We start from the raw sequence: 11,495 nt of genomic DNA, 5'->3' as shown, positions 1-11,495 counted from the left end.
ATGGAATTAGATTTTACCAAATTATTTCAAATTTCTCTATTATTTTCTATTAAATATGCGTTATCGATCATCAATATTTATACTAAAAATAGGAAACACCTTTAAAGTACCTTGTATTTAAAAAAAAGTTATTCAAGTAAAGCGATAGGAGATTCTTGTTTACAAAAATTTAATGATTTAAAAGTTTTTCTAGTTAATTTGAAACTTTAGCAGAAGTTCATCACTTAAGATAGCGGCTAATTGGTTCCATTAATAACTGAAGGAGAGAAATGTTAACCATAAAAGAACAATTAGAAATTCAATACAGCTTTTGATGTTGGATGAAATAAGTGTTTGCTCGTTTCCTAGCAACTATTGATCATCGAAAACATTCCTTTTCTCTTGTCTCTTCATATATTTTTTTATAGGATTCAAATAAAAAAAAAGATTAATTTTCGCTTAATTAATGAAATTAGATTAAAATTTACTACGTTTTATTACCAAAAATAGAATAAAAAATCTTTGTCATTTGAATATTTTCGATTCGAAATGAAATTTCTATTGTTTTAACTGTTTCTTTTACAATTTTCAGATTTAAAAGTAACTAGTTTATAAGTATGTTAAAAATGTAATTTAGTATTAATTACACATTAATTATTTTAATAACAATTTACCATTTAAGATATTTACTGCAACATTTTTATTATTATTTTTTTTAGTATGCTAAATCTTTTACAACTAAAAAGAAAAATAACTTAGATCTATCCATTTTTCAAAACATATTCTTAGTTAATTTTAAACTATATATATATATAATAAGAATTTATATATATATAATATATATATATATATATATATATAAATTCTTATTAAAATAGAAATATTCTTATTATATTTATTTATTAAAATTGTAATATTGAACGAAAACATGGATTTATGAAAATATAATAGTCAATATAAAATAACAACAGAAATTAATTGTAAAAAAACATTGTTTTTTTATTTACTAATCTAATTTTGACAGTTGTGAAATATGTATGATTTGTATTTGTGTGATAAAAATTCTCAATTATTATAGAACATTGAATTCTCACAGAGCATCACTGTTAATAATTCTTTTAAAAATCTCATTTGATTTGCCTGATTTCTATGACAAGATATTTGGACGTGTGTAGCAACAATCAGTCTTTCGTTTTGACGTTATTCGCTATTAAAGCAGTCAGAAAAAATTTAATTCGAAGTTCGACGATTTATCCGCATAATTTTCTTCTTACTTTTTTCCAATACGATGCCCACTAGTAGCCGAGTGGATAACACCATTGAATAATAATAGTTGGTCCCGGGTTCTTCCACGCGGAATTTTCCGGATTTTCATCACGTGTCTAATACCAAAATAAAGACCAGTTTCCCGTAGAAATTCTTACCAAGAAGCATATATCCCTTGGCGCACATTTGTTGAATGCCTTATACCAGTGTTCCGCAAACTTTTTTGTTCAAGGTACACCTACCAAATCAAGAAATTTTAGAGGTACACCAAAGGAAAAACCAATGTTTATTTAATATTTATTTATTATAAAAATCAGTACAGTGTTTAATGAGAAATGTGAGCCTGCTTAACTGAGCACAGGCGATCAAAATTTGGAACAATCGTTGATAAGGCTGTTCTCATCTCTTGGTCGATTGTCCTCAGGCGTTCTCTTTTTCTTGATTTAATCGTAGTGAGAGTTGAAAACCCCAATTCGCATAAGTAGGTCGTGGCAAATGGTAAGAGAATTGCAATAGCACGCTTTGAAAGCAGTGAATACTCATTTTTTATATGCAGCCAAAAATGTGTAGCTCTGTTTCGGAAAATTTTAGTTTTAATGTCCGATCAGTTTTTAGCTCCATGAATTCTTCCTGCTCGTTTATCGGTAGGTGTCCAATGGAAATGCTATCTGAAAATGGATTTCGTACCCAGTCCATAAGTTGCAGGTCACACTTAGGAAAATAAGAGTTCATTTTTTCTCCTAATAGCTCCAAGTGTTTCACTATCAAAGCCTGCACTTTTTTTCTGAATCGGCAGCCATGACATTTGGGAACATTTCATTACTACCATCGGTAGCGTGGCTGATTCATAACACCAACTTAGCGCGAAAGCTTTCAATCTTGTCCGATAACGTTAAAATATTAGAATTCCTGCCTTGCAGTTTTTTGTTGAGCTCATTTAAACTGACGAATATATCCGCAGATATGCAAGTTTTGCTACCCATTCTTCTCATTTAAACAGAAAAGTAAAATCTGAACCCTAGGCCTCTAAAAACGTCTGGATCTCATGTTTTAGCTCGTAAATTCAAGAAAGCACTTTTCCGCGAGAAAGCCATCGTACTTCTGTATGAAACAGAAGTGAATGATGATCTGCTCCCATTTCCGGACACACTGCATTAAACAGACGAGAGTTCAGCGGTCGCGACTTGATGTAATTGACAATTTTGACGACTTCTTGTAGGACAGACAACAATTCATCAGGCAGAGACTTCGCCATTAGTGCTTCCCTGTGTAAAAAGCAATGTACATTTTTAATATTAGGGTTTTTTTCAGAAGCCATGGTTATAAATCTCCTAATTTTTCCTGTCATAGCTGCTGTTCCGTCCGTGCAAATGCTTATGCAGTTCTGCCATTCCAAATTATACTCACTGAAGTACTGGTCTGTTACTTTGAATATTTCTTCTGCACTGGTATAACCAGGTAGTGGCAGACAAAATAAAAAGTCCTCTTTTATTTCATATTCGTCAGTGTACCTCACATTTGATATGAGATGCGCGTGACCACTGATATCAGTAGCCTCGTCGACTTGTAGCGCAAAAACTCCACTAAGCCTTAATTTTTCAATTAACGTTGATTGAATGTCGCTAGAAATATCATTCATTTGACTTGAGATCGTATCTGCTGACGCAAGTATTTTTTCGATTTCCTTAGCGGCTTCTTGGCTAATCGTAATCATGACAACTTCTTTGCAGACAGGTAAAATTAAAGTTTCAGCTAGAGAATGAGGCTTCTTGGATTTAACGAGCATATTAGCGATCACGTAGCTTGCTTTTTGCGCTTTGTCTGATGTTTTGAAAGACGAACTCATAAGAGTTACCTGTTTCTTAGACTGGTCTTTCAAACGTTGAAAAAAGGCTTTGTCTTTTTGAGCCACTGATGGGTGTTTAGTAGTTAAATGTCGTAAAAGTTTACTGGGCACCATCGAATTATTACCCAAAGTTTCTCCATTTTGGGATTGGGCATGATTCGTCTCCGCAATATATAAAGCCATAACGTACATAGCTCTCATCATATTTTCGATTAACAAGCTTAGGTTTTTTCTTCGTTGACTCTGCTTCTTGGGAATCATTAGTTTCACTTGACGAACTTGCGGTAGGTTTAAGGAATTTATATACACATACATATATACACCATTATATACACATACATGTATCAGGGTCTATTTATTTGTAATAAAAAAAGTCAATTACGTTCGCGACGACACATTCACAAACTAGCGGCTAGTTACTGGCGAAAAGCGATTTGTTTCAGTTTACAAAAGCGCGTAACAACGATGACTAAGCGGGGCGCAGCGTTACAATATCACATTGACACACGCATGCGTGCGGCGCGCGGGTGGGCTGTCCCGCTTACCGTGCAACAAAGCGCTTCGCTCGCATAACTCTCAGCTTTGTGTAGGTGCATTATCTTCACAAAACTTGACATTTTTCCGCGGCACACCAACTATTGACCACGGCACACACTTTGCGGAACACTGCCTTATATCATCAATTCAATTTAATTCTTTCAATAAAGAATATTTTTTGCATAGGCCAAGTTTGTGCCATAGCTTTTTGGTGTTAAAAGCTAGGAGGTAATTTGATGTTTAATTGGAAAAGTCGAATAATATAAATTTATCAGATGAGGTACCAAGCTTTGCTCGGGAAAATGTTATATTTAGTACTGGTAATATTTCGTGTAAAAACGAATATATAGAAAAATATATACTTATAATACAATAGATCCGACCAAAAACAATTTCACATCGAAAGAAATTCTAGAGACTCGTTGACAATCTGATACAAGGCAGTACAATGGCAGTACAATGGCAGATACAAGGCAGACAATCTGAAAATGGCAATGGTTTTTAAGGTTTGGACCAACCTTCCATCTTTCCTTACGGACGATATCTTTTCACGTGCTTTTTCGAAAAAAGTATCTACAGTGTAAAAAATATTTGGTGTATTTGTTATAATTCAATAATCGATAATGGAAAATTTTCACATTTTTATTTTTTATTTTAAAGAAAAACATTTAAAATCATTATTAGTAAATACTTATATTTTAGAAATGGTACACTAGCCATCGACCCTTTTCAAGTGTATATAACTACTAGCAAAAAACATGTAAACATTTTTTCAATAATCTATATTTTATTATTACTTTCGTATTTTAATAACTTTATTTAATTCTGTTAATTAATTAATTAAAACTTATAACTTATATACCAATTGGAAATGTCTATTACTGAATCCAATTCTACGCACAATGTATACGTACTGTACGTATTAAAATTATAATGTACGAAACCTTTTGCAAAGTATAAATTGAAAACTGTCTTTTATAATACTTTATTAGATGTGCTGTATTTGTTTAGTAATTCTATACTACAGAAAATATATTTTATAGTATAATATATATTTGTAAAGAAATTAACGAAATATATGATAAAATTTTTTATGTTTAAATTGAACTTAACAGAAAAACTCTTTTTTGAAATATACCAAGTCATCCTGTCAGCTTAAAGATACGCATTTAGACAGGAAAATTCCTACTTGACACATTTCTATTCAATATTCTAACAACTTACTTCGAAAAAAAATATGAATCTGTCAAATGTTGTAGTTTAGAAAACAGAATTTTGAATACTAAAACTTTTATATACTTCTTAAGAGATTTATCTTCGTTACTTTAATTACATTTAATCACTTAATAGATTATATCATTAATTTTTATCTTGTTTTCATTACTTCATTTACAATAATTTTTAAATATGTAACATAGTAATATATATACATATATAATATAAAAATAATAAATTACTATATAAATTTTGATATGAAACAATTGAAAGTCTGAGCGTAGGAACTGTGTTTTTAAAAGTTAAGCAAGTTTTTCATATTTTGTTGTTATATTTTTAGCTTTCATTAATACATAAACGGGACTGTATTTAATACATGAAAGTATGGCGATGTTAACTCAATTTCAATGTGGGATAGAGTTACGCCAATGTTATGCTCAGCCTTTCAATTATGCATTGAATCTATACACGTAATATGAAAAACGAATAATGTTTGTGTGTAAGGGAGCATGATTTTGTTCAACTTCTTTGAAGCTTAATAACTCCTGTGCTTTTCATCGAAAATTTCTGAAATTTTCCAGGGAGATTTGTGTTTTTAGGGGATTGATGCTATTAAATCTTGGTGATTAAAGGTCGAGGGTGTAGGGAGACAAAAAGGATATTGTGTATCTCCAGTAGAGTCAGACGTAATGACAATTTTATTCGTTATTAGTATTTACAATTTTTTATAAAACCCATCCCTACGTTCAGAATTAAGTTTTTATATTTTTAATTATGATAAAACGGCAAAATATTTCGTTTTAATAAAGTATCTTAACAGATGGTGTCATCATCAAATGATGCGGGGAAAGTTAAGCAACTCTTTGCTGGACTTCTTAATGAATATTTACATACATTTACGACAACAGAAATAGCAGTATCTAATTACAGAAGTTTTTGTATTTTTAATAAAATTTTTATGTAATTCATAATTCGTCTCTAGTAGCATAATACTGTACTGTTAAACAATTAAACGTGATAATTGCTATATACCGTATTTACTCACATATAAAACAAGGTTTTTATTCATTTATAACCGCTTCAAAATCGTAGGTCGTCCTATACGCGCGAACGAAAGATTTCTTTGCTTTTCTGCAAATAATTTTTGTGAACCATGTATTCGCATCTTTTACTGAATGTTTGCCCTCTTATATTTAAAAACAAGTATTTTATCTGGGTCGTTTGAATCGTTCTTGTATATCGTCGGGAATAAAGATGAATAGCAATAGGAAAGGAAAAGATTTTAAATTGAATTCCAGATTGAAATTCCAAAATCACACGGGAGCACGATATAAGTTTTAATCCATTCCCACGTATAAACAGATGAGTATTCAGAAATCACAATTCAGTGAAACTCATAAGTGTAATCGACAGAGAGTGAATTTGACTGTTAAGAATTGGCAAAAAAAAAAAAGGTTTCCGATTGTCCAGCTTTACATAAACAAATTATGTTGTCGATTTTACAAGATTTTTCATTAAAGTTTAAAAAGCCAGTAATTTTTGCGGGACAATGTGTGCATTTACGTTTATTTGATGTTTTACTTATGATTATACTAAATAAAATTAGAATTGTACTAATAAAACTAATTTTCTTTATTTTGATGTTTAAAGTCACACCTCGTCCTATATACGAGTTCGTCTTATATTAGAGTAAATACGGTAACTATTTTGTAAATTTAAATTAAAGGCATGCGAAGCATTATAAATGTATAAAGTTGTAAATTATTTTAATATTTCAGTAAAAATAATTTACGAATTTTTAAATTTAAAAATATCGTAAAGTATTCTCATCTAAAAGACACGAGACTCATTTTGGAAATTTATATATTTGTTTTAAGAATAAAATAGGCTATTTGGACTTTGCAACTAAAGTTTCTGCAATTATGTGAATGAATTCTTGATATTAATATGTTATAATTAATATATTTAAGCACATTACAGGTAATTCTATATTAAGAATCCTTTTCACTCTACTAATGCTGCAGAAGATAAATAGTTTGCAAATATATATTATTCTGAAATATGTAAACAAAGTTCCATAAGTTGTTTTAATACGTTATACATGATTTGTGGAGATAAAACGAATTAATAATTATCATTAATGAGAAAATATTAAAACGTGATTCAAAAATATGGAAAAGGATGGATATATTATCAGTTTTTTAGTGAAAAAGGAACATTATTTTTATCAATCTTCTTTAAAATCTAATCTCAGCACGCTTGTTTTTTCTCAAAAAATCAAAATATTTATAAATATATTCTTATTATTTTATTACATATCTAATTTACTGTATTATTTTTCAAGATTAGTTAAATAATTGAAATCTAAAATTAATCAAATTAAATCGGAAGAATTTAATATTTCTATTGTAGTAATCAAAATAAAAGTAATTCAATAATTTTAACATACAAATAAATTATATATGAGGTATAATATTTATGAATTCTAATTTAATATCTTTTCGTAGTGAATTTATAATTTAAAATACAAAGTTTAGAAATGGTTATTATAATTTCTTGTTGTTGTGCTGAATACTTACAGTTTACTTTATTTTTCAGATTAAATTACATGAAAATGTTCTTTTTGAATTGCAAAACATGCAGAAATATAAATTTAAAAGAAAATAGATGATAAATGAAAAGATTAAATTTCTATTATTATATTTGCCTTATGTTAACATCACGTAGAATTAACACTAGAATTCAATTTTGACAACAACGCTAGTTGCAAAACATTAAGATTAATTTTCAATCTCTTTTTGGTTTAAAGTTTTTCTGAGGAAACCACTCGAACGAAAACAAGATACGTTAGTGTTTCTATGAACAATAACTAAACAATTTGGTTTACTTTAATTTTAACATTTTAAAATTTCTTTTTTTCTTAGCAATTGCATTTGAAGAAGAATAAAGTTTGAATTACACAAAGAAACACATCAACTTTAAGTTATAAGGTGGCATTTTTAATGAAACTAAAATCTTGCAGCATTCTCTTTCAATTTTTGTTTGAAAAATTCATTACTTTATTTCAATTAAAAATAGTTTATGTGGCCTACAGCATGGTCATTCTTGTAGTAAAACAAAATAGGTTTGATGAATAATGCAATAATTACGAAGTTTAATTAAGATAAAGTGCTATTTTCTAGAAATGAATGTGTCACACTATGAAATTTTTTTCTGAAAGTAAAATTTAGTTAATAAATTACTTTATATTCACAGTAAAATACACTGGAGGGCAAAAGTTAAGTTACAAGTGTTTTTTTTTTTGTTTTTATTCTTAATTTAAACTAAAATAGAAACTTTATTAAAATAACAAATTTATTCACTCAATAGGGCATGTGACCACCCCTTACAGCAATACATGCTAGACACCTGCTTCTCATACTGTTTACAAGGTTATTGATCAATTTATTAGGAATTAAAGTCCATTCTCTTTTGAGAGCAGTCCTGAGCTCATCAAGGTTTCTGGGTGGGAGACAGACTTCCCATCCATCTTCCAAGGGCATCCCAAGCATGCTCTATCGGGTTCAAATCTGGAGACCTGGATGGCCAGTCCTTTCTTTGGATTCCAACATCTTCAAGATATTGAGTCACCAAGTTTACTCTGTGGGTACGAGCATTATCGTCCATTAAAATGAAATCTGTGCTTTCTGTGTTTGCCATTGGACGAATATAATGCTCGAGGATCTCATTGCGATACCTTTGAACTGTTAAGGAAGCTCCTTCAAAGACATGGAGCTTGGTGCGCCCAGTGAGAGATGCCTGCTCAGACCATCACACCACCTCCGCCGAAGTTGTCTTTTTCTCTTATGTTTGATGGTGTATTTTGTGTTCCAGCCTCTCTCCAGATAAAGCATCGTCGAGAATCAGTATGTAGGCTAAAGTGGGATTCATCTGTGAAGAGCACTTTGCTCCAATTGTGGTCTGTCCAGTCTTGATATTGATGACTCTAATTCAAGTGCGCTTTTTTGTGGAACGATGACAATAGAATACACACAACTGGGCGTCTTGCATAAAGACCAACAGCAGCAAGCCTTCTGGATACAGTTCTGACAGAAATAATTTTTTCTGTGGCTGATTCAAGCTCAGAGAGCAAGCATCCTGCTTGTTAGTCCTCTATTGCGTTTGGCTGTTACTTTTAAAAACCGGTCATCTTGAAATGTGGTAACTCTTGGACGTCCTTCTATGGAAATTCTGGAGATATCCCCTCTAATTGTAAACTGTTTCCAGAGCCGTGAAACCACCATTCTTGAAACTTTTAGGCGCCTTGCTGCATCAGCTTGACTAAGCCCCATTTCCATCCATTCAATAGCATGCCATCTTAAAGAATCATCTAAACAATGCCTAGAAGCCATTAGAAGGTTAAAGAATATGCCTTAATTTAAAAAAAGCAGTTTAAATAAATTTTGATTACAAAAAACAGCAAAGTCAAAGGAGCGTTCTAACCAGCGAACCACTAAAGGTTGAATTAACCATATGTAATTTGCATATAAACAAGATATTTTGCTATTTTCTTATTCGTCATGTAAATTTGCATATGTCTACATTTTCAAAATGTTTTGGTGCTGTATTTCAAAAGTTACGTGGCAAAAACTACTTGTAACTTAACTTTAGTGTATGGATCCCAGGAGAACGAACTCATTAGACAGCACACTTTCATTCTGTTACTACAACTGAATTAATAAACAGAATTAATTCTTAAGATAAATTATTACGTTTAACATAAATGAAATAATTAAACAGATCAATTTTTGTATTCTTCTCCTCTCCATTAAGATTCGGATGCGTCAAGTATTTATCGTACAGAAAAATAATGTTTTTTTTTCCTTGTCGATATATTAGAATGATTAAAATCTTAATAAATAATAAATAAAATGTTCAGTTTTTTACATTCCTTTCCCATTTCTTGATGTCGTTTAACAGATGAAAGAACTTGTTCAGATCAATATTAAGATATACCAGAGTCGTACAGGAAATTCTTCTAACTCAAAAGAGCTGAACAATACTCGACATGCACGACTAAGATGATATCTGGTGTTAGTGAATCGTAATGCTGACTCTTTCATCTTTTATATGCTTATTCCAGCAAAAATTTCTTTCAGCTTTTGATTTCGATTCTGATCGTTTTTGGAAACAGATCTTTGATGTAAAAATGAATGTTATATGTCCATTATGGTCATGCATCTAATGAATTTTTCATAGAAAGCATTGGGCTGTAATAAACTTTCCCAAAAAACTTTTCTTATTCTTCATCATGAGTGAAAATAATGATTATGATTTAAATGATTTATAAAGTTTTTCAAAAATACAAAAAAGGCTATTTTTATGAAAATAGCGAGAGGAATCGATGCTTAATAAAAGATGCATATTATTATTATTAACATATATAACGACAAATTGACATCTGAACTGTATTAAAAAAACTCGAATATTTAAAAAACAAAACGTTCATTTGGCGAAATCACTGAAAAATTATAATTTCATTAAAGAAATGTAAGAAAGATTTAATTATAGATTTTCATGCAACCAGAATATTTTCTCTTTTCTATTTTCGACAGTATTCTTTCTTCATAAAATTAGCTATAAATCATCTATGAAATTTTTAGAAGCATTATTTTATCTTTTTGCTCTAAATATTTATTACCACAATTACAAAGTTGAATTTTCAAATTTATTATTAATAAAAAACATGAATATTTTAATTTGCTTGAATAATTCTTCGAATCATAATTGTAAGATGCTAAATATTTCATACAAACATAAAAGAACAATTTATACATTTTTAATTTCTATTTTTACGAATAGAATAAATAGATAAAATAACGTTTTAATTATTAAGAAATTTAAATCAATACCTCTATTATCTTAGAATGAAATGTATTGCCTAGAAAATTTTAAACAGTTAATTAGTTAACAATTTTTAAACTAAAAAAATATTCAAAACAGATTAGGATTCTGCTTTCCAGCAAACTCATGTTTTAACCTTCAAATGTTTCCAATTCTCATAAGAAAGAACAAAAATTGGAGACGTTTTGTAATTTTAGAATTTACAATAATTAGTGATTGAAATTCTATTTATGGAATTTTTCGAATTTTATTCATTGTATTGTATGTTTCAAGTAGTTATATGTTTTTTTAATTTCAAGTAGTAGTATTAGATGCAAGAAAAAATTTACAAAAAATTCATTTTGTATGAGAAATTAATATAAATACCATATTTATTCTCTCTAATATTTAATTTAAACTATAATGAAACAATAAATATAAATAATAATTTATAGATTTCTGTGCTGTATTTTTCAAGGTGGTCTAACAATGAGAGGTCACAACATGGGCCTAGCAGATTTCAATAATATTGTTTGTATGGATAAGCAGTTGTATAACGTTTGTTAAAAAAGGGAAAAAGCGAGCTTCTCAAATGTTTTCAAGAAAGTTAAAAAAATTCCAAGCGATTTATGAGGAAATTTTTCGGAAAATCTTTTACTGAAGTAGATAATCTGAAATATAAGTTATAAGTTTGAAATCATACGTATTTGAAAGTTCAGTTTCAACTTATATATTCTTATACTAAACTCAATTTTGTATAAAAAGTACTAAAGTCAGTTCCGGTAGTTTA

At 29.5% G+C, this 11,495-nt stretch overlaps 1 protein-coding gene across 1 annotated transcript; it reads right to left on the bottom strand.

The window, feature by feature from the left end:
- Positions 1–2,308: 2,308 nt before the first annotated feature.
- On the bottom strand, positions 2,309–3,295 carry LOC136978066 (SCAN domain-containing protein 3-like). Its single transcript, XM_067273710.1, has one exon. It carries the CDS (start codon positions 3,293–3,295, stop codon positions 2,309–2,311), a length of 987 nt encoding a protein of 328 aa, XP_067129811.1.
- Positions 3,296–11,495: the final 8,200 nt, after the last annotated feature.

Source organism: Centruroides vittatus, unplaced genomic scaffold, assembly GCF_030686945.1.
Source record: "Centruroides vittatus isolate TY-2023 unplaced genomic scaffold, ASM3068694v2 contig_487, whole genome shotgun sequence".
NCBI classification, from domain to species: domain Eukaryota; kingdom Metazoa; phylum Arthropoda; class Arachnida; order Scorpiones; family Buthidae; genus Centruroides; species Centruroides vittatus.
The sequence above is the reverse complement of the archived record's forward strand: the minus strand, read 5'-3'. Positions and strand labels throughout refer to the sequence as shown.